Raw genomic sequence first — 24,894 nt, 5'->3', positions numbered from 1 at the left:
GGGGAGAACTCACAGAAAAGGTAACACAACTTGCATTTATGGCGCTGCCAACAGATACAGAAGAGGAACAGGCATTCAGGAGGCTCAAGACCAGGAAAGGCTGAACTTCCAACAGAATTTACTGTCTCAAAATTTTGCTGCTGACCCCAAGAATTTAAACAAAAGGCCTAGAGCAGCCTCCCCCTGCTCCAACTGACAAGTAATTTCAAAACCACCATGACTTTAAACCCCTCCCCTGCAATAAATTCCCCGGGGCCATACCTCAAAACGTTTTCCCAGCAGTCACAAGAGGCAGTAAGTTAAAGAGACTGCCTCAAATCACGGCTAGGTATAGTTACAGTAGCTGAGCCCAAGGAGAGCACCAAACACAAGGGAAATTGTTCCTATGCAAGAGCCTACATAACCTTAATTCCCTTGTTCTCTTCCATATCCAATGGTTTTTTCCCCTCTGCCACTGAGGGCAGTGGCACTTTTCCCATGGTATTTCACCTTCACTGACTGCTGACAGCTGGTCCTTCTGGTCTTTTAAGAATACCTACACCGTCCCTTCCTCAACATGAGTGCTGTAAACAGCCACTACGCCTGTGCTAGATACCTGTACCATCGGGAGCTCTATGCTTTGAAGAGGCTAAGGGCAGTGTTTTCCCCACTTCTGGTCATAGCATGCAGGTTCTGGAGAACCCCACCTTCCCCAGTAGCCTAAATACTAACATATATTTTAAAAGGCGCTTCCTTTGAAGAGTTGTCTGGATAAAATAAACTGACATTTCAAAAGCAGGATATCTCTATAGTTTCCTTAACGTGCCTTTGACAAAATGTGGAGTATGCTGTTTGGGAACTGGCTGTGAAGAGCCAACAAGTGGAAGGGCCATCCTGATTTACATGCMAGTCAACAGCAGAAGGATCTGCAGCCTCCAGCCCCCAAAGACTGCGCTCTACCAGTTTCAAGTAATCCACCCTGCAGCTGAAAAACAGCTTTGCAAGCTACTCTTATCCCAGATTTTTGGTTCAGTACATAAGCCACATACGCAGKCAGCAGAAAACCACAGTCCAATTATCTGCACTGAATCTCTGCAATTTATTTAGTTCTATTTCAAACAGAAATCAGTTTCAAACCTTGTTCTGACTTCTCCAGAAAAATAATGTGTTTTTTAAAAACGTGAAGTTGAGTTACACAGGAAATAAAGGCTACACAGACCTGGATGGAGAGAACATGGTTTAATTAAAGGCAAAGCTGATTTCAGCAGCTGCAGTTCTTGCACAGACAGACAAAAAACACAAAAAAAGCTTACGACACAAACCAGTTTCTGTTGGGGGCCCCCTGCCTCGCTACCCCAGGCGTCGGAGGGCGGGAGGGGAGTCCCGGCCGGGAGTCAGACGCATTCCTAACACCGGATGCTCATGCACAAGTGGGACGGTGCGGCTGGGACCCTGGCACTGCCGGGAGTGAGATGGCTGAACCTGGTTAGCTCGTGTAGGGTGCAAGAGTCAGTGACAGTTCAAACACTGGAATGTCGCAGCTGCCTGGGTGCACAGCTCAAATACACAAACTGGGAGGGCTGGAGAGAAGTACAGAGGGGCTTGGTTCATATTACCACTGGGTGGGAACTTCACTGTTTGGACTTTTTAAAAGGAAATATGTCTTAGAAATGCAACAAAGAACAGTGATGTTGCTAGGGTGGAGAACGTGGGGGAGTTGCTCATATCCTAGAAAGGGTATTAAGTCTCAGTCTTCCCTTTTTAGATTCTTTGGGGGTGCCCCGACTCCAGTGTCACTTAGGCTCCTGCATGTGCTTTGCTCTGCAGCCGATTTCCAGCTCAGAGCTCCTGAATCATCACACAAACCCCTACTGCTAAACACAGCAAATGGACATTGAGATTGTTTCCATAACTTCCCTGGGAAACCTAACAGAAATGCTGTCCTTTTAATGAAGCTTCCAGTCTTCCTTCCCCCTAATAAATAGCAAATAAAATGTTTCATTTTCCCTTCTGCACCTTTTCATGTACGAACAGCACTATGCTTTCTTCCGTGCGTGGGTTACACACGTGTGTCCATGGTGCTCTGAGTTTCGTTCTGGAACTGAAAGTTGGGGGCTGCAGCTGCGTGTGTGTTGGGGGGGGGTCTGCAGAGCTGACGCGTGCCTTTGGGGGGGTTGTATGCTCCACACTGTCCAGGCTGACTGTCGTCTTTACCCAGTCCTGCTGGACCCCTGATTACTTTCTGCGAGGTGTTGCACATAAAACTACTAGCGCCCAGCAAAGATGGGAGGATGGGGAGAGAAAGAAAAAAAACAAAAACCATTGAAAGCTTTCTACCTACCTATTAAAATGAGTCAGGCTGTGAATGCACAGACTAGCCTGCCCTTTGTGGGGCTAGCCACTATGCTACAGTAAAATGTACAGGAATCAAACATTAATTTAAAACCCCATAGCAGTTAACTTGCTTGTCCAGCAGAGTGCTGCAATGCCCCATGTCACCAATTATAGCTCAAACACCTACTGAGAGGAGGGCATTTCACGCTGGAGTCTCTAACCCACGCAGGGGCTGGCCAAAGCCTTTGAGTGAAAGGTGAAGTGGTGTCAGGTGCCAGATTCTCCTTCATGAAGCTCCTTCACTAGCCCAGGAGATAGAGCCCCACCTTGCCACCACCTACCTCTGACCAGAGCAGCAACTGGGGCTTTCATTGCTACACACTGACTACAAAGCACGTCTGTGTACGGAAGAATTCAGTGTGATCTTACTACTGAGATAGTAATAATAAAGATGTTTAGGAGTAATTTCAACTACATTCTCAGTCAGCAAAGCAATCATTAATGGATTCCTATTTTATCTCCCCAAAGAGAGGAAAAGGATTGAGAAGTTCTCATTGGCTTCTCCCATCTGCCCTTCATTCTCAGCTTTTACTTCCCATGTGGCTGGGGACATGCACGATGGAGAAGGTGAGAGGCGGTGATATCGGGTTACTGAGTGAGACAAACAGCAGTTCCTCTCTCCCTCCAGAGGGCCCAGGGGTGGGAGAGTTCCTGATGTTGCTTTCTCGCGCTGCAGACATTTTGTGCACACTCAGTGGGTTGGTGGAGCACTTACGCCCTCCTGACAGCAAGGAACAGAAGAGAGGGCTGCCACCTGCACAGGACTGTGTGGGCCAGTCCTGCAAACCCAACATGCCATGGTTTATGGAGCCTTCGTTTGCAAGGGTTGCCACCTCATTCTCAATGCGGCGGGTTCATGGTGCCTTGTCCACGCTGCTGCTTCTGCTTCTGCTGCATTAACAGCTGCTCCAGGGCTGAAGGGCCAGGATGCATCATGGAACTGGACCAGATGGACTAAAAACAAACAGTCAACACTAGCACCTTCTTGCTCAAGACAGCTACCTTCTTACAGATGAGAAAGTAGAGACTGTTTCTTCCCCTCTTCCCTTCAATACTCACACCTTGCTTATCATAAAAGCTATCCAGACATCAAAGGCCTTCTAAAGAAAGGCTCCCCTTTAAGAAATTCATTCTCCTCCAAAATCCTCATTACCATAAAAATGCATCCCACATTAGCAATAACTAATTTTAGAACAGTCAAAGCAAAGGTTTAATTTCTTTCAGTTCTGCCAACCTAATCCTGTTCCACAAAACATTCAARAGCAGCAAGAACAGAAAAACTGACGTCTTCCAGCGCTGATCACACCTCCCACATTGCCTACGTAAGTGTATCTACAGGAAAAACCTTCAATTTCTGACACTGAACTTTCATGCGTGGAATACAGTGACGAACTCTGCCTAAAGCCCATCGCTCCATCTTCCAGCCCCACAGATCAGCACCCATTTCCGAGCACAGCTTCCAGTTAAATATACCTTCAGGCTCTCCATAAGCACAGCTGAGGAGTCCTCCATAGGGGGACCCTGGGCTGCCCAGGTGCCACTGGGAGTGCTGGACTGGTGCCAGCTGCTCTCTGAAGATGACGATGTTGCTGGGAGATAGTCCAGACCAAATCCTCCCATTGCTAAAACAGGAARGAGAGATAAGTTAAAGTGAACTTAGCAAAACCTTTGCAAAACAAATGCCAACAGCTGGCTTCATGCAAACCTGGAATCCAGCACTTGCCTGGCTTATCTGTTTTCCAGCGGTCTGCGATTCTCCTGTCTCTGTTGTCTGGAGTCCCAATAGGTCCGAAGTTGGAGAAGGGAACAGAATTGTGGTTATGGGTTGGAGGGGAGCTTGGCAAGCTGCTGGGGTTGGAGGAGTGAGGAGACTGGCTGGCTGGTGTCGAATGATCTAGTGGTTACAAGGCAAGAGCAAAAAGGTCAAGAGAAACGGTAGAACCCTCTTCATTTTGCATTTTTTTGTGCTGCTGCAAATTCTGCCATCACCCAGTTTTGAGTTTTCTCAGTACTCAAGGTCAGTTTTTATGCCCTCCATTACATGAGCATAATGTAAACTCCTAAATTCTGAGTGAAAAGTATTTTGCATCTACAAGAACAGAATGACTGTGYGTAATGCATACATGTGTTTACCAGAACAAAATGCCTCCAGGAAACCCCAAGGCTGGCTAGCCAACAAAGTSAGCTTTCCCCACATTTCGGCCCTGAATGGCTTTTCTCAAACTAAAAAAATAAAGTAAAAAATTTGTCTCCCAGCTTGACAAGCCTATAAAAATGACTTCAGTCATCAAGGAGTTTGCAAGTTTAAAACATGTGTTCACAGGCTGAACAGTCTGAGTTGTAGACTTCAAAGTCTGAAAGCAGTTCAGACCGGTACCAAATATTGAGCAAAGGAGGGGAGCAAGCATGGAAAAGCTTATCCRCAGGCAGGACAGAACAACGCCTAAAGAAAATACAGCGTGGCAGGACACTACATGGTCTTAAACAAGGAGCTGAAGTGAGAGAAAGCTGAAAGCATTTAGTGCCATATATTCTACCAGAACAGAAGTACTTTGCAGCACCTTCCATTTCGCCCACCATGATTACCTCTGGTTGGTGGCACAAATCTCACTATGGCCAAGAAACTCACCGTAGCAGATGTTATTTTAAACACACTCATTTCTTAGTTTCAGCTAATTCTTTCCCTCCCCTCACTCTTCTGTACTTACGGTTAGCATAAAAGCATGACATAACTACAATATGCTTTATATCTTTAAAGAAAATTAGTAAAGGAAAAGCTGTTTTGCTTTGTGACCTGCCTTAGAGGAAAAAGGCTTTGAGATTTTCCTCAACACACTCTAGTCATCCAGTTTTTTTCCTCTTTGAAAAAGCCACATCATGAAATCCAGCCTTTCCTGCTTTGACTGAGCAAGACTGAAAGTGTAGGGATTTGAGTGATCAAAGCTCTACTCCCAAATGCTTGTCGGGAATCCAAGCTAAAGAGATTTCAGGATTTAACACCTCCTAAAACTTTTATCCTGCTCAGCTACTTAAATCACTATTTAGATTCTTACCCTATAATAATTACAGAAGCCCCTCATATTTTTGAGGATAGATAAAGAAAAACAGAGTCCTTTATACTTTGTTAAGCAGATATTTTTTAATTTCCAATTACATTTAACTTGCAGTAGGTTCAGAATTAACTCAAATCCTCTTAAGTCACTGCACACAAGAGAAATCATACCAAGATTACCTGAGCTGGCTGGAAGGGATGGAGACCACGGAGTCCCTTCAAAGAGAGAATAGAGTGAAGTCTCCTGATGGGCGACTGAAGGGGTGACTTCTGTTTTTGTGCTGGTATTCATGTTTTTCCCATATACCTCATTGAACATGCTGTTATTTGGGTATCTTTCCTGCCAAAAATGAATTTAAGAGAGTTTAAGTATCAGATTTATTTGAAACACTAACACTGTACAGAGGAAAAAGAAGTATGAATCAAAATGCCTCACTGACTCCCTTTTTACTCCCCAGCTGCTCCTCCTTCTTTGAAGATTTTATTTCATCTAAAGTCCGTCACATTCTGCATCAGGACAAACTTCTCCTAGCTGGACTGCAAAGCCTTCACAAGACCTTCAAATTCACAATGCCCACAAGAGCTGGGTCAAGACTGTGCTCAGCTCTTTGGAAGAGAATGAGTATTCCATTGCTCAGGAAAAAAAAAATTAAAATAAAATAGAGAACCTACACCAAACATAACTTTGAGAAGTACCTAAGAGAAAGCAGCCCATGAACTCAACAAGATTCAACAGTATTTCTGTAGAATTATAGCATGGGATGAAATTGGGGAAAAGAAAAAAAAGAACTAATTTTCAGAAAAGGTAAGAGGCAAAGACACATCCTGCTGATATGAATTGAAATTAGGAGCATGGATTTCTTTCAAGTTTACCATTAATTTGAACTAAAGGATATGCCCAGATCTCTAACACTCAACCTAGTTTAATGGCAAGAGCAAAAGGCTGCAGATTTTGGTCCTTACGTACCTGATTAAGGGAAAAGCCACTGAGGGACAGGAAAGAAGATGACTGAGACATCAATTCTGATGGTTTTTCCAGCAAGGACTTCTTCAAAAACCCAAAAGGTAAAAAGAGCAGTTAGCATTCAGCGTAATGAACAGGAAAAAAGCATGCTACGAAAAACTGCCTGGTTGTTCTTTGTAACATTAACAACAAGATGGGGAGGGAGAAAAAAAACAACACCCCCCAACCACCACCAAAATACAAGCTTTCCCATATTTTTAGCTCAAGTATCTTGAAAGATTGGGGAACAAGCTAACAAGTGAAGAAAATCATTAATYTCCCTACTAACTGTAATTAATATCTTTAAAAAAAGAAATACAGCTGTCTCCAAACTGCACTGACAGAACAGCATTTCAGCTCTTAAGTGCGATACTCTGCCTTTGACTGCTGCCACTGTCTGATACACTTAGAGGAGACGTGCTTACCAACAAAAAGCAAAACAAGATAAAAACCCGCCCAGCCCTATGGCTGTGCAAAACCTTGTACCAACAAGGCAGGAGCCTTCCCTGGGCTCAGAGGAACCTCACACCTGATCAGATCCTGGTAACAGAGGGTCCAAAACTCTCCCCAGCTGCCACAGTGAGAGAGATTATAGAGCACGACCATTTCAAACCACTAAACCTCCTCTCATACGGCTGCTATTTCCAGCATAATATTTCTCAATTCTCTCTTCAGTTCTCAGCAGGATTAAGGAGTGAGAAATACCGTATCTGAAACAAGTCTACTTAGGGAAGAAATAGGCTCAGCTGCCGTTGAAACAAACCACAACAAAATAAAAAAGCTGGGCTGGTGGACCACAAATACCAAGGAATTTAGTCACAGAATTAGTGACACCCAAGTAAAATTGCATGACCCAAAATTAAGGCTGTAGTCTTGTTCCAAAAAAAGCCCTTCTTACATTCGTACCAGCTCAGCAAGTCAGATCTTTCTAAATTTGTTGATCAAATAACAAAAGCCTGAACTAGAGTCCTTTTCTTTAGCACGGTCTTAATGCCGAGCATATCTCTGCTTTGATGCTGCAGGCCTAACACAAATAGCCTCGTTTGCTCGGTAAGTAGCTCCCAGCTCATTAGCTCTGCACCGAAGGGACAACGCTCTACTCTGAGAGCACGTTTTAAAAGACACACAAAGTTCACACTGCATATCCGCACGGCTTGCGCAGAGCAGTATTTCCTTCCATCTGCGGCTGCAAGAGCGCCAAAGGAAGCTGCTGGGAAGCAGATACTAGTTTCCTAGCACAGGTCCCTAGTGAGGCAGGACTGGGTGTCCGTAATGCCACTGGCCACCTGGAATTACATGCAAAATAACTGAAGAATAGACTTATTAACCAGAGATCAAGTACAGTCACAAGTAACTCTGCCTTTTTACTGCTACAAATCTGAAATACTAATATTTAATGAACATGCTTGTAGCCATACTAGAAAGGTACACTGCATTTTTAGAAGTAATTTATAAATTCAGCAGCTCAAAGGCCCTCTGGTTAGTGAGCTAGGAAGGTTTTAATCCATAAAAAGAAATATTTCTCAGCCTGTCAAAATTCACTGTATTTCTACAAAAGCTGCTGATTATTTGGGCAATCACTTGCAATCTTCTAAGAATCATTCCGTTTTTTTGCAACCTCTTCTTCATTCAGAAGGGTAGTTTCCTGCCACCTTTATACAATTCTTCTGGGCAGATTAAAAAAAAAGCGCACTGTTCTAGTCTGATACCTGCCACACCTGAATCTTCCACCACGCACACCCTCACCCTTGTTCCCAAGCCCATACAACTGCAGAAGACCAAGTCCGGTGAATGAAGCAGCACTGGCTTCCCTGGGGACTGTATGCGCAAAACAACTGTTCTGATTTCTGAACACACAGGCCTGGATTYGGCCCAAAAGCCAAACGCTTTTGCACGCCAGAGGCAAAGTCACCTCTCCAGCTGCCCCGAGCCTTCGGCTTGTCTGACCTCGCTCTCCCACGGAGACTAGCTCAACGGTGGTGGGCGAGAAGTGGAGAGGAGGGATGGGGAGGAGAAAGGAATGTCACATTTCTTACAAATTTCACAGACAAAAGATGCCGGTTAGAGTGAGAAGCAGCAGTATTAAGTCAAATACATACAAAGAGGCTTCGTCCAGGAAGAGAGGCGAGAGGCCCCAGCAGAGCTGGGTAAAGATCAGGAGGATTAGAGAAAATCAGCTCTTCCTCCTCCTCCAAGGCAGCCAGACTCTTTAACAGGTCCGGAGGAAGCAGAGGGGAGCTCTTGGGGTCCTAGTGACAGAAATGAGCACCGTGAGACAACAGAAGGCAGAGAGGGGAAGAGCAAGAACAGGCGGGAGCGAGACCAAGCCCAAGCAGGGCAGGAGAAGACAGCAGGAGAAAGGCAGGCTATTGCAGCAACGTAAGAGGGCAGCATGCAAAAGCGGGAGGTGAGAAAGCAGAGCAACGGAAATGAGGGGAGGTACATGGAGAGAAAACGCTGAGCGGAAAAGCAATCTAGCCACACAGCCTAACGCGTTTTGGGAGGAACGCTGCATCCTTCTGTCAAGTAAATGGTACTGTCAAAATGACTGGCAACTAGCTGTAATTAATGGAGCACGTTTCCCATTGCACCAATGCCAAAAGCTGGATCTGTTTTCACGTTAAAGGTAAGGACAACAAACGTGAAATTATCTGACAAAAAAAAAAAAAAGCTTAAATTACTCTCCCATAGCTGAATTGTGAGTGATTTACCTTACAACTGAAACCACGTTTGCATTTTCCCTCCTCTTCTGTGGAGTTTAAAATCTATAAGATTCATTTCTACTGCTAGGGGCCCCTAGGTCTATGGTCCAACCRACCAGACCACTGGGCAAAAAAAAGCCCTGCCATACCTTGGTACAGGCTGGTCAAGCTTGCCGACTTGTGYGCTGCGGGAAATGCCTAGGACAGAAGTGTCGTGGGCACAGCCTCCGTCTGTGCTTGCCACAAGGTAAGACTTCCATTTTAGGCATGAGAACAGGATTGTGACCCCGTCCCCATCTAAAAACCACAGCTTGACATCAGGGTAGAGGCAGTCTCCTGTATATTGGCTGGCTTTTCTCCCTGAAGGATAAGCTGAGTGAGCTCAGCTGACCTTTAAAAAATCCTGAGTGCATACACAGAGGCATAGCTGACCAAGGATTTTAAAAGGCCTCGGTTTAACTTTCCTTATAAATATCACCAAAAGCACTCCCAGGCAACTCCAGGACCGTTAATAAATAACAGCTTGCAGGTTTTGTAAACAGCAACATGAAGCATAACTGCATGAACAGAAGCAAAGAGCACCATTAGTGCAGCCAAGAGCTAAGGAAGCAAGTCAGGCAGGTTCTGCGGCTGCTCGGGGGGATTTGCAAGAAAGAAAATGAAGAAAAGAGGACAAGGCTCTTCCTACCATCCTCGATTTCTAGCTTCAGTCTGACTATTGCAGCCTCAGTCATTCAACACACAAGATATTATACAGGCACTAAGAGTTTAAAAGGGTAAAGGCTAACGGGTAATAACTAAATTGCAGTTATTTAGATAGCTTTTTTGGTTTTCACCAGTTGCTAGATAAGAATTTTCACTAACGCTGTCAACTGCCATGCTGYTCCACCTGCCAGGGTATCTTCCACTAGAGGAGAGAGACTTGCTACACACTGATGTGAATTTTCGGACTTTCACAAGGTTCTTCACAGTAGACCAGTGTCACATCTATGCTGCATAAGACTTACACCTACTTGAAACCAAGTTTTCTGGAGCCCAATCACACAAATAAATCAACTGAAGTAGCAAGTCCAGTACTGGAGTTGCTGGAATCTCATTTACTGGTTTCCAGAGAGCAGTCTAATACCCAATTCCCTAGTAAATAAAATGCCAGAAGGTGGCTCGCATTGACCCACTTCAAGCTACAGGGCATTCCTGAACTGGGGAAACTACTAAGCTGTCAGAAATATTGGAGCCTCACTGATTTCCATCATTTGTAACATGGATCTTTACCTCAAAGGTCATCCTGGAGACAGCATCCTGTTCTGGGCGGAAGACTCCTTGCCGTTTTCCCCTGCGGTCCATGCTAGACTGCTGTGCCATCACTCTGTTATCAGCCATGCCATAGGAAGAGTCCCAGTAATATTCTGGCACCTTGACTTCTGAGGGGTTCTGGTTATATGGCTCCATTGGAAAAGGCTTCATTTTTTTCTCCAGAGGCTGCTGTTGCATCACAGGAGGCTGTAATGACTGTTCAAATAATTTTAGAGGGTCCTGGGCCTGAAGGTAATAGGACTGCTTTACAGGCATGATCTTCCCCAGCGAGCCTTGGACTTGAGGAGGGTTCCAGAGCTGCTTTGATGAGTCTGTCTGGGGGTACTGAAGCAGAGATGCATGCTTTCATCAGGAGGTAGGAACAATTAACGTTAACTGAATGCCGAACTTCATTCAAACTGGTATTCTGGCTGACCAGTTATAGATGCTCTGATTTGCTAGGTTATTTATTAAAATTCACAGTCTTGATGGGCACATAATACTCCCTACTCAAGTTCTATGCCAATGCTTGAGCATTGTCCTCACCCTAATCTACCTTTACTAAGGTACTGAACCAATATTTGCTATGCCAAACAGGTGGGTCTCACCATCTCCCTTCTGATCATTCTCAGAAGGGAGATTTTCTCAAGCATGAAACTAAGAGGTGTGAGGGTGAGGGAACCAATAGAGTAACCCAAAGAGTTAGCCAAAAAGAAAGGAGAAGTGTGGGTGAAGATTCAGACTCAATCCTCATTACTCAAACAGGAAATCATACCTAGAAAGCCCTAAGACAGAAATACCTGATCAGAAACATCATCTTCATACCTTGCCTACAAACGGAAACATGCAGAAAGCAGAAACCACCTCCCGTTCTAGTAGGTACCTTCCTCCTAGTTACAGAATCATAAGTTCATACCCACCAAACTCCAGCTCTTTTTCAAATCTGCCCTAAAGTTCACAGATCAAAATTCCATAGTAAGATATATAATGAGAGGGGTTTTTTAAAAGGTAATTTCAGGAACATAAGTCTCGAATGTTGTGATGCATTTTTAATAAACTTCAGCACACCACGTTCTTCAAGCTTACCTGCTGGAATCCAGAGTGGTGCGGTGGGCTCTTCCCCAGGCCCTGCACAGCTTTTGTAGGGGACTGTTGCTGCTGCTGCTGGGCCAGTGCTTGCACCTGTAACTGGCTCGCAGACTGTGCTGTTGCCTGAGCTGGTAACGATGAGAGGGGTTGCTGGGAGGGAGGTGGTGTTTGCTGAGGTCCCTGGGTCATGGGCCCTGGTCCAGAGGGCCGCTGCTGGCTATAAGGAATGTGGGACTGCTTCCCAGCTTGCACCTGGTTTCCTGCAGGCGAGTGAGCTGTGGGCTGGAGGAAGGTTCCTGGGACGGAAACGCCGCCTGGGAAGGTGTACCCCGTGCTCATGGAGAAAGCCACAGGTGGGGGGACAACGTACGTCGGAGGTGGGAATCCTTGAAAAGATAAAAACATACCTTTAACCACAATTTATGCCTCAAACGGCTCCTTAGACAAAACATTCAGTGTTTTTTCCCCTCCATTTTTCACTTTTAAAACACGAGGACAGAAAATACTAAGTACAGTTTGAATACATGCAAGATGTTGTTTTTCACCTTTGCAAGTACATGGCTGTGATCACAGGGGTATTCAGAGTTTGGTCATGAGTTTTCTTGCAATATTCCAGTCACTGATAACAGTGAGCCAGATCAGTATCTCAGAAATTCTCCCCTCCCTACTTTATCACCACCTTTCCCCTTCATCATTCCGGGATTTTTGATGCAGTACCCCCAAAGTTCCCACCCCCTCAAACATACATTTTCAGACACTAAATTTCTGCAGTGCTGGACAGAGAAGCAATCAATAAGTCTACTGCCTCTTCCCGGAGGATCACCAGTCTTAGGATTAATTTAAATAAAGAGACGGATGGCAAGCAAACAAATCCTCATATCTGCAAGATCAATTCCGTTCCTGTAGTTCACATTGTAAAGCCAGGTGTGGAAGGCAAGCTCTAATAAAATCTGGCCTGCGGAAAAAGTATTTTGAGCTTGGGACAGGGAAGAGGTCCTCTCTCTTATATTGAGGGTTCATACATAGCAGCTGCAGTGACTCTTAGGGAAGATCCAGCTTCCAGCTATTCAGTGCGCAAAGACGGCGAGCGAGGTATGACAGGCACACTTCATAACAAAGTGGGAACACTCAGTGGAACAACAACAGCCAACACCACCACACAAATTACAGCTTAAAACATGAGCACCACTACAAAAGAAACTGAGCTTTAAAGAAGAAAGCGGCATGACTGATCTTTTATTATAGAGTACCACATAGAGAGAATGCTTACTCCTGAGCTAGCAGAAGAGTTTGTCATGTTTGGAAGAGCTACAAAAGCAGCCTACTGGGAAGCTCCTTGATTTTGTACCCACCGTTTGAGAAGCACGGTGGCAGACTTCATGACAAACCTTGATTCCAAAGTACTAGGAATCTTACTTGTCTTGTTTCGGTTCAGCTATGCCCCTTCTTTACTCCACGGCAAGACACTTAACATGGGAACGCATGTTCATTAAAACAGCTACTGCCTTGAGAGAGTGCAATAACTTCCATCACAGAATTTTCTTTGCAGTCAACAGGAAAATCACACTTCAGAAGAACTCAACAAAATACCTGGCCGGCTTGGCAGGGGAGGGAAGGCTCCTGGGTGATGAATGGGGATGAACTGGGAACTGCTGGCCTGACTCGGAGTCTGAGTTACAGGTGTTTTCCTGGCTTCAGACACTGGAGTCTTCCTCATCTCGGTCTGGGATTTCACCTAATCCAAAAGAAAACGACATGAACTCAGATAATTTTTTCTGCAATTATCCACAGCACATCTCAAGCCAAAAAATGAACTCTCAAAGTGCTTGAGAGATTGTTTTCTTTGCCCTAAGTAGCTGGAGGAGGTCTGGAACACACAAATTCAGTTCCTTACTCTCTAACCTCAGGCAAGTTACTCTGCGTTGGCTCAGGTGTGCTTTGTCTCACAAAAGCACTATAAGCATAGCTACTGAGAAGACTGCAAGAGGCTCCTCTTCTAGCGAGAGAGAGAAAAGCAGACATATGAATTTCCTCAGACCATATGAGAACTTTTGCTACTTACCATGCTGCTCGCCTGCAGTGCTTTAAAAACAAAACAAAAATCCAAATGCTATTACACCTTTCCTAGGGCACTGCTTCAACCTAATTCATGCTACTTACCTGCAGCACCTTAAAAAAAACCAACCAAGTTCTTCCCAGGGAACTTTTTCAACCTAATCTCAGTGGTGCGGTATAGGCACAACCCTCTGCACATTATGAAATTCTTTCAACCAAGAGCACATACGACAAAAAGCAGAAGTGCTTAACCTGTTGCAGTTTACCATGTAACTCCTGTACGTTCTATTAAAGGAGCTGCACCAGTTAAAGGCAGAGAGAAGAATGTAATGTAATGTTTACCTGATTCTGCTGCAGTCTGGGTCTTCCTGGAGAGGAAGACAGAGGGGAAGACTACTTTCCCTTTCTGTTCAGCTCGGCAGAACTGCCTGGAACGCAAGATGAAGCAGGCAGGAAAAAGACAGCAAGCAAGGAACCTGGGCAATACAGAAAGGACCCAGGGAGCAGACCTGAAGCCAAGCCTCAAAGGTGATTGAAAGAAAGGGATTTTATCAGGGATCAAAAAACATTTAAAAAGACTGTGCAGGGTTTATTTCAACATTTAAAGCTACTGGATTGAAAGGACTTAGAGGGCAGGTCCTTTCTTGCAAAGCACAGTGGTAAAGGGGTAGATGCATTCAAACTTTTTCTTTAGTCTTTCTCGAATAATTCTGAATTCCCCCATTTAGAAATTACGGAAGTGTCATTTACTTTTTGYGTTTCATTAAAAAAGTAGGTTGTCAGACTGGGAGTTTTGGGTGTATTTTTGATCTCCCGCTAGGAAAAGGCGAGAGGAAATTCCATCTGCAGGCTCTGGCTGATGCCAGGTACCATGAACGATGCAGCAGCCCCTGCTTCCCCTCTCGTGCCAGTTCTCTTCTATTCACTGTCCACCTTTCCCCTCCATCACATTCTGTATAGTCAACTTGTGTCATCCCTTTTTACTCCACAACGAGCCAAACATTTTTTATAACACATACTAAGAGAGTTACGCATTGTTTTACAGAAGYGTCATTGAATTCAAAGACACTCTTCTCACAAGGGGACTTTGAAACATGGAGAGTCTAGTCCATTATAAACTTAAAGTTGCAATAAAACATTTCCAAAGGACGCTTCCAAAAGACCTTCTACATGATTCACAGTTAATTTTTAAAAACTAAATAATTAAAATTGATTAATCCAAGCTAACCTAATTTAAATTGCTTGCCCTGTCTCTGCTTGACCTCACCTCAAAAGTATCAGTATCACCAAAGCCCTGCTTTCTCCAGTCTTTSTTAGAGAGCTTGGAAAATAAGTTAACTGGAACTATTAGCCCTCCTCTATCCATCATCAGGCAGCATAAGCTGAAAAGGAAGAAGTGGTCTGAGACTAAGTTTCAGAATACCACTGGCCTTTACTATATTGTAAATGTGTTATCAGGACATGAAGTTACCAATCAAAAYGTTGCCATCTCGTCATTACATCTGCACTGCAAAAACATTCTGTGAAACACAGTCAGAACATCTGAACRACAAAGTCTGGAGGAAATTTCAAATGTTACAGTTGCACAGACCCTTTAACCTGCACCCCCAGTTGAGGAATCAGCTGCCTGAAAGGATTGTGATCTTGAGGGTTCCCATCCGGCACCGGGGAAGAACAGCATTTCACCACGGTGGCCTCTTAAAGGTACTTTATCTTAAGCAACTTTGCATTTCACCTTTCGTTGCACCTAAGATATCGCGCCTAGAGAGCAGAGAATCAATTTATGCCAAACTTTTATGATCCTGTCCGAGTGGGCAAGTATTCCACTTATCTGTGAAAAAGGACTAATCATTTTTGTCTAACATTCTTAACATTTTTGTTTTAAACAAGTAGGAGCTGTAACATTTTTAGTGTTTAGAACATTCAAGGTGATGAGCTATGGAGTAGATAAAGTTTGAAATGTCTAGGAAGGCCAAAGCAGAGCACTAACAGACTAGCTGTACAAAACATACACTGGCTTCTCCTAACAGGGTGGGAAGCAGGATCTGGAGCAGGTCTGGGGAAATAAGTCCCGTGAACTATGTAAAACAAAAGGAATTTCTTTGTGCCAGTTACCATGACAAAAAACAGCTGATGGAACTAAAAAGTCAGAATTAGTTTCTATTCAACAAGAGAAGAGTGACCAACCAAGTCAGAACAGGATATGCTGCAGTCAGGTTTGAAATAAGACCTACAAACCCAGGAAAAACTTAAGACTAAGATAAGCAAATTTCTGATAAATCAGTTGTGTTAAAGTTAAAATATTTTTCCTATTAAAAAAAAAAAAAAAAACCCCACACACTCAAACAAACACTTCTCAGAAGATTCACTGTTTTTTTTTTCAAGCCCAGGTCCATAGGCAATTTTGCAAGATAGGGGCTCTAACRCTGAAATCAGGAATTATGCTCAGGCTTGTAACCGCACGCCAGATGTAAATAAAGAACCTACTATCTTAACTCACCTAAGAGAGGGGTATCTGAAAACCAGCTTGTTCTGTGACTCATGAATGATCACCACATGGCTTCTGTTGGCTACTTCTCTTCCCCTTGGTAACACCCATGCAAAACCACAGTCGCCTATCAGTCAGATCACACAGTCAGTTCAGACCTTCCATTTCATAATGATGATGTTTAACAGGAAATAATCAGGAGCAGAACAATAAGAAAGATCCAAGGGTCTAAACAACACAAGCCAGAAAGACTGACAGAGCTGGTTTGTCCAGCCTGGCGTAAACAAGATCACAACACCACAGGCCTTCAAAGCAGTGACGAAGAGGAAGAGTTAAGTTATTCAGCCGACCTGCTGTGGGAAGTAGCAATAGGCTTATATGGTGGCAAGGGAGAGGAAGAGCATTAGGAAGCAATTTCTACTTGCAAGAATGGTGAAGAACTGAGTTTCTCTAGGGAAATACTAGCATTTCCATCACTATAATTAGAAGTCTCCAGATGTTACCTGGGAATGGTTGAGATATAGCTAAATTAGCTGGGTACAGATCAGAGGAACTCTGAAGTTCTCTACCCTTATTTACTGTGACTCTGTGGAAGCCAGAACAGTAAATTCACTTTCTATGTAATGCTCATGGAAGGGGGGGGGAGGGGGGGAAAGCAAGTCTCTAAAGAGATGACAAAAACAGTTGATCTGAACCATAATTTTGAACAAGTGTCAATACAGAATTATGGTTTAATAACAGCAGTCAGCTTTCCTTACTTCCTCAGAGGGCCACCTGACTGCACGCGCAGTACAGAGGATCCTACTCCCTGCATACAATTGATGCTTTGAGACACATTCAACTTATTGAATACACACAAGTCCGCTGAACCGAGAATGCAAAGTACCTAGTTCCTTCACAACAGACCCCAGCATGGGTAAGAACACGACTAAGAACTGACCACGTGAGCTGTGTTAGTAGYCTGGATTATCTCTGGAACAAAAGCTGGAAGTCTTTGCTTTAAAATGTTGAAATAGCAACAAAGTCACCTTCATGACTCCCTACCTGTTCTCTCCCAAATAACCTGAGATAACATCAAGGAAAAGGGCAGAGACCACAAGATCACTAATACTTGGTCTTTGGGATAGACGTGCTTCCATTTTTTCCTGTATGTTACATGTACTGCAGGAATACCCAAGGGCCCACAGTGAGAACTCAGCTGGCCCTGACACAGACATCATAGTGCCTAGGATGCAGTATCCCTTCGATCTAATGGCTTACCTGAACTGCCACGTTCTGCTTTCCTGCTTCCTGCATCTTATCCAAGCCGCACTTCTTGGTCTCGTTCTTTCTTTTATTGTTATCCTTCTTTCCATCATTCTTATTGGCTACTATTCCTTTGCTATAGTCCCTTCTTTCCCTACCCACATCTTTAGGTGGATAGATTCGTCCTTGCTCTCTGTTTACTTCCCGGGGCTTAATGTTCTCTTTGAATGTGACCATTGGTTTTTCTCCTGCATCACAGTTGTTGTTTAGACTTCTGCCAGTGGACAGAACCGATTTGAGTCCAGGGCTCCCATCTGTGGATAGTGGCTCTGCAATTGATGTTTCCTGCAAGGCGAGACTCTCTTTGGCTTCACTAGGGTCCTCTAGTAATAATTCCGGGATTTCCGTCAAAAACAACAGCTTTCCTACCTCATTTTCACACTGAATCAACCTGAAAAAGACAAAAAGGAATTGAACAGCAAATAGGAATAGTTTTTCAGAGTGACCCATCTCCCCAAGTTACAAAAGCAGAAAGTCAACATATTTAACATGCATCTCAACCCTGGTGATAACAAGATGTTACATCTCTGAGCTGAGGGCATTCTCTAGCATGGTATAAACACCCATGATAGCACCCTTGCTAGCCCTTCAACTTCTGCTTCCACTTATCTCATTTGTGCTGCAGTATCACTAAAAGGGCCTTATTAAATACAATGCTTTACTCCAAATATAGTCCCTGCTGTAATTAGATTGCAAAACAACTGCGTGCTGACCACAGAATGTGTTATATTAGCACCATCAGCATCTTGCATTCACATCGTATCTAAATGTTTTGTAAAATAATGAGAAAGAGTTTGTCTCTGGCACCTGCAATACCCAAACTTACAGCTGCAACTAAAACACACAAAAGCTAGTACTACAGATGTGCAATTACCTTGGCTGGTTATCAGCAATCCATTTGCCTGTGAAGATCAGACGCTGTTGCCGTATCCTACGTTGTTGCCCTTCCTTATCTCCTGTAATTGCCTGGTGGCCTTTTGAAAAATCCAAGTTCCTAGTATTGACACATGAGAGAATAATGTTAATTATACAGTTACCATCTCCAAAATCAGGTAAAGAAACACAATTGGTCACCATTACTCCATTGTAAGTTATGCATTTTCAACAGATTCTATTCAAAACATGACAGTTATGGATGTCCAAATTACAGACTCACTTCTCTTCCGGTAAGATATGTCTATACTAGAGAGGCTCTTTTTTCCCCTCTCTTCCCCTTCGTGGTTTTTGTTTGTTTGTTTTTTTAAAGAAAAAGCAAAAAGCTTTTATATACACTGCATGCTGACCAAAAGCAAAAAATTGAGTGAACACATCTAGTATTTAGTCAACATCTGTGCATATGCATCTTCTAGTTACTCCTATGGTTAATGGGCAATAACATTGGTACTCCATTAACATGGAAACAATGGAACTTACTAACTGATGTTAGGCACAAAGAGGGACAGAGATAAAAATAGTAGAAAGCAAAGTAAACACGCTTATCAAGCAGTTTTCATCTAAAAATACTCATTTCTTAAATTTTTCTCTTTCAGTTTACTAGCCTGAAGACTACAGAAGAAGTAAAAAGAGTCATAAGCAATGTTACAAGCTTTAGTTTAGTCCTCTTCAGAATTTTATTGGACTGGCGTAGTCTCCATTTTGAAGAGGAAAATAGGTTCTGAAGTCCTACACTGTTCATTAGAGCTGTTTTGCAGAGATACCTACATCAATTCATACAGCAGTAAGTATTCGTAAATAAGATACTGTAGGGAACAGGTCAAGGTCTATCAAAGTAGTCACAACAGCAAGAGTACAGCTTCCTTCACCCACCTGAACGAGGGTCTCAGAGCCAAGAATCCTTGCAACTCAAATTCTTCTGGAAGGGGGGTTGCTGGTGAATAGATAACAAACAGCGTAAGGAAAGCATCAAGCACAGTATCATAAGTAGATACCTGAGTAAAGTCACCAAACATAGCAAAGCCTTCTATTAACATGGTCTACTGTACTGGCCCACACTGAAATCTGAGGAGCTCAAGAGCAACAAAATAGAGCAAAGTCCGCTCAGCGCTAGAAAGCATCATTTGCAAAGTGTTCATATGCATTAATATTAGAAGATGATATGTTTCATTTTTGCTCTTCAACTGCAATTCCCCACATCAGCTAAAAACATCATTCCCACCTCTTTACAGCACAGACTAGAGGTCCTTACCGTTACTATTGGAGAGATCTTCTTCATGGGGCTGGAAGCTGTTTAGAAGAGAAATCAGCCAGGGCCATATGCTACAAATCAGAAGACAAAAGTACTGTAAGTGAAAACTATGAAACATGAGATGTACTCACCTTACCAAGTAAACACTGAACTCCTATTACACAGTCACAGCTTCCATTAATCCTCTGATTCCCAATAAAGGTAATGCTTCTCTCAAGTGTCAGGGAAAAGATCACTTTCTTGAAGAATTTAATATTTTTAAAAAGTCAGCCTAAGTTACCATGGAAGCCAGATTTTTGCAGCATAGTGTTCAGTATCCAGCAAGTCAGAAAGCATGCTACAAATTTAACTAGACAAAAATATTACATGAGAAGTTCAGAGCACCTGCTTGCAATTCATGTTTTCCAATCCAAAGCTGACTGTTCTCAAAGACAGAAAAAATGAATCTGTTTGGAAGCAAAACAATTTAATCGAGATACAGCTGTGCTAAAGTACTTTTGTTCTGCTAAAATTAACAGAGTATCATAATACAAAAACGGCTGCCAGAGAGGTAAGAAGGTCTAAGTAATAGTTGCAGTCAGCAAGATGATTAAACTAGAGATTAACTGGCAGTCACGCTGTTTGGCACTGGTAATACCAGTGCAAGAAATGACTGGAAATTCTTTCCAAAGGCCCTGAAGCAATTAATTAAAATAAATAAAAAGACTGCTGCATAGTTGGTTAACATTTAACCACCACCAACAGGCTTCACAGTCACTTCAAAAAGAAGCCCCAAACGAAAATCCTAAGCATCTTGCTGCAGCTTTGGTGATGGGCAACAAGTCTGTGAAAGCAACAGAAACTATTTTAAGAAGGTGCCCGCTGTGCTCAGTGCTAGTGAAATGAATCTTTGTCCCTYCTCAGCAAGCCCGTCAGCCATCAGCTAGCACGTGGACCGAAGTACATATCACGCATCCAAAGGTCCAAGGGCAGCCGCTTTCCTGCATGGCTGTGGGGACTGGAAACACTATATTTATATGTTGATTCTGTAAGCTAAACCGAGCGATAACTCCTTCCTGTGACTGGCAAGGAACAAAAGAGGGGGGGAAAAAATGAATGTATTTGTTGCAATCTACACCAACTTCCCATCTTTCTGTATAACACCTGAAATAATGAGATTCCACAATAAGAGATCTCTAAAATAGAGTTATGCAGTACCCATGTAAAAATCTGGACCTGATGTGGCTTCCACAGGGCAGTTTGGGAAAACTCATTTCCAAAGAGCACACACTAATACTGATATAGTTATATCCATTTCTACCCTCGGGTCTTGCCTTCAGGTCCATCTGCTTTTCTGGGTAAACAAGTTTGTTTCCTGTTTCAGACACTTGTTCAGTTTGGGTTATGATTCATTCTCCACAAGAAAAGGCTAAACCTAGATAGCTTCTGTATCTTCCAGGATTGGGACAACTAAAAATTTAAAAAAGAATAAGGATTCTCTCTCCAACTTGGAGCACAATTAAGTTTGAATTCAGAATAAGAAGGACTTTCCAAGTGATATTAAACAGGGATTATTTTATTCATTAATAAAGGTGTGTGGGTGTGTAGCCCAGAGTCAAAGAATGCCTTTCATTAGAATCTTCCAATATGAATAAAAAATCAAAACTCAACTTTGATTTTTACCAGTAATGTGCAATACAGTCATTTTGACTTTTTAAAACCAACGAACGTAATATGACTAGCAACTATGACCCATTTTGACAGATCTTAGCAGTATTTGACTTTCTTTTCAATTTCAGCTGTGCACTTTCAGCTGCTTGCTGCCGGCTTCACCATTCCTTGCTATGATCAGTACCTAACATCGTGTTCTCTAGCAGTGCTACCACACTACAGATTTAAAAAACAAGAATATTCTTCAAACAGGGCCCAATCACTTTAGGGGCATAAGGATCAACTCTGGCTAACCCGTAATACCCATCTACAACTAGAGATTCAATTTAATACTCCATAAAAATACTACCTGCATCTTCTCTCTGAAAGTACTACTTTATATCAAATGTTCTTGATTAAAATTCCCTATCAAAATACCAGGATAAAGCCTGGAGTTGAAGTTCCCRAAGCTCTGGGGCTTTATACGAGTGAGCCTTTCCCCTCAATCAGCACTTTGGCAAACTGAGGTTATAGGGACTCCTGCCCTCCCCAAGTCACAGAGTAAGTGCATGGGGAAGCCATGGCTAGAATCACATTTTTGCAGCGCATGCTGCTTTGGGAGAGTTGAAACCACCGCGGCACAAGCACCAGATAAGCTAAGCAAGCTGGTTTCCCACCCTACTTTCCAACTGTGACAGTAAAAGTCACTCCAGTCTGAAGAAATGTCTAACAGGTCAGAATCACTTTATTTAGTTGCTACTATTCAAGAAAAGTTAATGGGCTATTAAAAAAGTTAGCTAGGTTTAGATTGTTTAGTCTAAACTTACGACGTTACAGACAGAGGTGAAGAGTCAGAGCAATACACCAGAACAGCAACGCCTGCGATGAAATTTCAAGACCTTTTCTACCAAAATTCAAATCGCTTCCTGGATCATGAGCGACAAAARCTCTGGATTTTAGCGTTGCCCAAGCTGCTGACTTACTGAATGAACCTAAGACAAGCATTTTCTTGCCTCCTACCTCAATAAAACTGAGAAACCAATTACAAAAGGCTAGAATAAGGGGACCTTCAATAGTAATGTTGAAGTCAGACCCCCTGAAAATGGATCCCTCTGATCTTAAAAATAATAAATAAAAATTACAAGTGAACCTAAAGCCAATTAAGACAGTGAACTGGCTCACATAGCACCCAAAAGGCTCATGTTTTGTTTCATAAACTTTTTAGCGCATTACATTCCCTACCATTTTGATGTCTAATGAAGAGCTAAAGGATCAGTTTTCCCATTACTATTTGCATATCAGTCATTTTTACCTTATGCAATTAAATGTATCAAAAGAAAGATTAACACTCACTACCGTCTTTCATCAACTACTGCCTCCTGGAAAACACTGGGTCTAAGTTTCAGCCAGTCCATTGAAACCTTCACAGCTGGAAGAGGATATGCAGCCCCAGAGTCCTCCTGGTAGTCGTTTTGTAAAGGACACTTGCACAGAACTCCAAGAAAGGACACTAGAAACAGACAGAAGAGGGGAGAGGGAAAAAAAATATATATATTTTATAAATAAATATATAAATCGATGGGGAAATGGCATGTTAAAACTGACCAAATAACCTAATAAAATACATTCCACCCATAAAACATTATTTTTAAGAGCTAGTTGTTTAGAACAAAGCAGCACAATAACTTTATCCTAGAGACTCCACTGGAAGATCAGAACATCTTTTCTCCCCCCCCCCCCCCAATACATAGTTTGCTACCATGAAGCAGTTGGTGGTGGTGGTGGGGGGGGGGGTTGGCTCTTCAGTTTTTTTTTTGAAGACAAACAAAAATAGAGTCTTGGCAAATCATTTTGAAAAGTTAAGGCAACAAAACCAGACCAAAGAGATATTTATTTATCCATGTTTTAGAAATAGTCAGCTCAATTCTCTATCTGCACATTATCCATTTTCCCAGGTTGTCAGGCAGGCTCTGCAGGAGGGCACCCAGCTCAGATCCGTTAGGGCACACAAGCTGAGCAACAGCGCCAAGTACAAGTGTGACTTTGGTGCTTTCAGAACAAACTCCCYGCTGGCATCTGGAGAAACTCAGTTATTCAGAAATTTAGGTATTTATGAATATGGCCAAGCTGCTTATGGACAGGATTAGGTTAAGCAATTCAGCATTATGCCACTAGAGACTAAAATGCTCTGCGCTCCTACTTATCTCCTAGTTGAGATCAGCAAGACCACAGAAGCAGCTGAGGTCCAGAGTCTACCAGCACTCGCTCAACTTCAGCCCTGTTAAATCAGAAGCGGCTCCCTCCAGAGCAACTCGGACCTCATTGCATCTAACTGTAGAGCAGTAACTCTGAGCCTGGTCTCATCCACAGCCAAGTCAGGTCCAACTTGGCACCCAAGTTGAAAAGTTCCTTCAGAACCAGGAAAAAGATTGAGTTCTGTGAGGCTTCAAATGGGATAGTCCAGGGCACGTAAATCCAGCATTACGCAGCACTGCTAAACCTGCGCTGATGCTGCACAGCCGTCTTTCCTCGCTTTCCCCCGTAGTGCCCACTCTCATCAGTTCTCACATGTCCATTACGCTAGATGCTGACAGCACATTACTAATGTATTTAATGGACTGTGTATAAAAAAAAGAGAGAAATACAAAAACCAATTAGATTTTATACGTACTGAAGAGCGCCAGTAACTGCGTCCAGCAGAGCTGCTCATCCTGGCTGTAACTGTGCTGCTCCGTTTCGTTGCTGAAGTCTCGCAGGTGATGCAGTTGGAACAGGTTGATAACAGTAATATGTACTAACTGCTGAGAATTGAAGGCCTTTTGGAATAACAACCTCTGTAACAAAGACATGGGTAGTACAAAGCATGTGCTTTTATACGACAAAGCACACTTGAAAAGATTAGTAGTTATTACTGCACTGCTTGTTCCAGTCCTTAAGGCAGCACTCAATCTAGATTTTTTTCAGACCATCCCTAATAACACAGCACTGGGCTTCCCGGGAGGACACACGAGGTTACCCACTGCTAAGCCCAAGGATTTTGTTTGCATACCAGCTCGTACACGCAGCGGAACGATACCCTTTGGAACAGCGCTTCTTCAGGCAAAGCGCAACTCGAATGTCCAACTACAGCATTCCAGCATGACTACGAGAACTGCACGGACATGGTTCCCCACTAGTTTTCAGTCTTTCCCAGAAATGGCAGATACAGGGTGACTGGTTTAACAAAAAAGATTCCAGGAAAATTTAGCTACTGTATGGCTATGCATTAAAGAAATTCCACATCCAATTTCATGGGTCACAGAATGCCACGGTTGATAAAAATAGCACAGGCTGTTTACAAATGCATTTCACTAACAGTGCTGTGAAAGACAGCTGATCTTTTAGAATGGAAAAGAAACTTTAATACTTATTTTGGAGCACTATGAAAAAAAAAGAACTTAAGTCACAATCAGCTTATTATTCAGACACAATAGGCAGGCAGGCAAGTGGATTAACCACTCTAAGCATCAGAAAAAGGTTTGATTTTTTTAGTTAAAGGCATAAAGCACTCTAAATCCAACAACTTGAACTGCCAGGGCCGTTAACAGCAGAATTGAGGACCTGGCTGAACACTCCTAACTCTACAACTGTTCTCCTTATTCAAAGTTAAAATCAGCCATAACGCTGTTAAAGTGATTATCCACCATACAGTCAACTTCACATCGACATTCAATCCATCTA

General features: G+C 43.0%; 1 protein-coding gene across 3 annotated transcripts in view; it reads right to left on the bottom strand.

Annotated features, from left to right (window-relative positions):
* Nucleotides 1-1,203: 1,203 nt before the first annotated feature.
* The window catches only part of SMG7 (SMG7, nonsense mediated mRNA decay factor), a 46,734-nt gene continuing 23,043 nt past the window's right edge, over nt 1,204-24,894 (bottom strand). Inside the window, exons 9-23 of one of the 3 annotated variants that reach the window (XM_026062647.1) lie at nt 23,846-24,008; nt 22,528-22,684; nt 19,546-19,616; nt 19,167-19,227; nt 18,235-18,354; nt 17,316-17,751; nt 13,103-13,247; nt 11,510-11,898; nt 10,403-10,768; nt 8,528-8,677; nt 6,393-6,473; nt 5,606-5,765; nt 4,097-4,267; nt 3,847-3,995; nt 1,204-3,327 (exon numbers count right to left, since the gene is read on the bottom strand). In XM_026062647.1, the coding sequence (XP_025918432.1) occupies nt 3,214-3,327; nt 3,847-3,995; nt 4,097-4,267; nt 5,606-5,765; nt 6,393-6,473; nt 8,528-8,677; nt 10,403-10,768; nt 11,510-11,898; nt 13,103-13,247; nt 17,316-17,751; nt 18,235-18,354; nt 19,167-19,227; nt 19,546-19,616; nt 22,528-22,684; nt 23,846-24,008 (2,733 nt within the window). In that variant the 3' untranslated portion in view covers nt 1,204-3,213. The remainder of the gene's footprint in view (nt 3,328-3,846; nt 3,996-4,096; nt 4,268-5,605; nt 5,766-6,392; nt 6,474-8,527; nt 8,678-10,402; nt 10,769-11,509; nt 11,899-13,102; nt 13,248-17,315; nt 17,752-18,234; nt 18,355-19,166; nt 19,228-19,545; nt 19,617-22,527; nt 22,685-23,845; nt 24,009-24,894) is intronic. The other 2 variants (XM_026062657.1, XM_026062667.1) reach the window with 2 other exon arrangements.

Source organism: Apteryx rowi, unplaced genomic scaffold, assembly GCF_003343035.1.
Source record: "Apteryx rowi isolate R43461 unplaced genomic scaffold, aptRow1 scaffold_100, whole genome shotgun sequence".
Taxonomy (NCBI): domain Eukaryota; kingdom Metazoa; phylum Chordata; class Aves; order Apterygiformes; family Apterygidae; genus Apteryx; species Apteryx rowi.
Note: the sequence above shows the minus strand (reverse complement) of the source record. Positions and strands in the feature narration are given on the sequence as shown.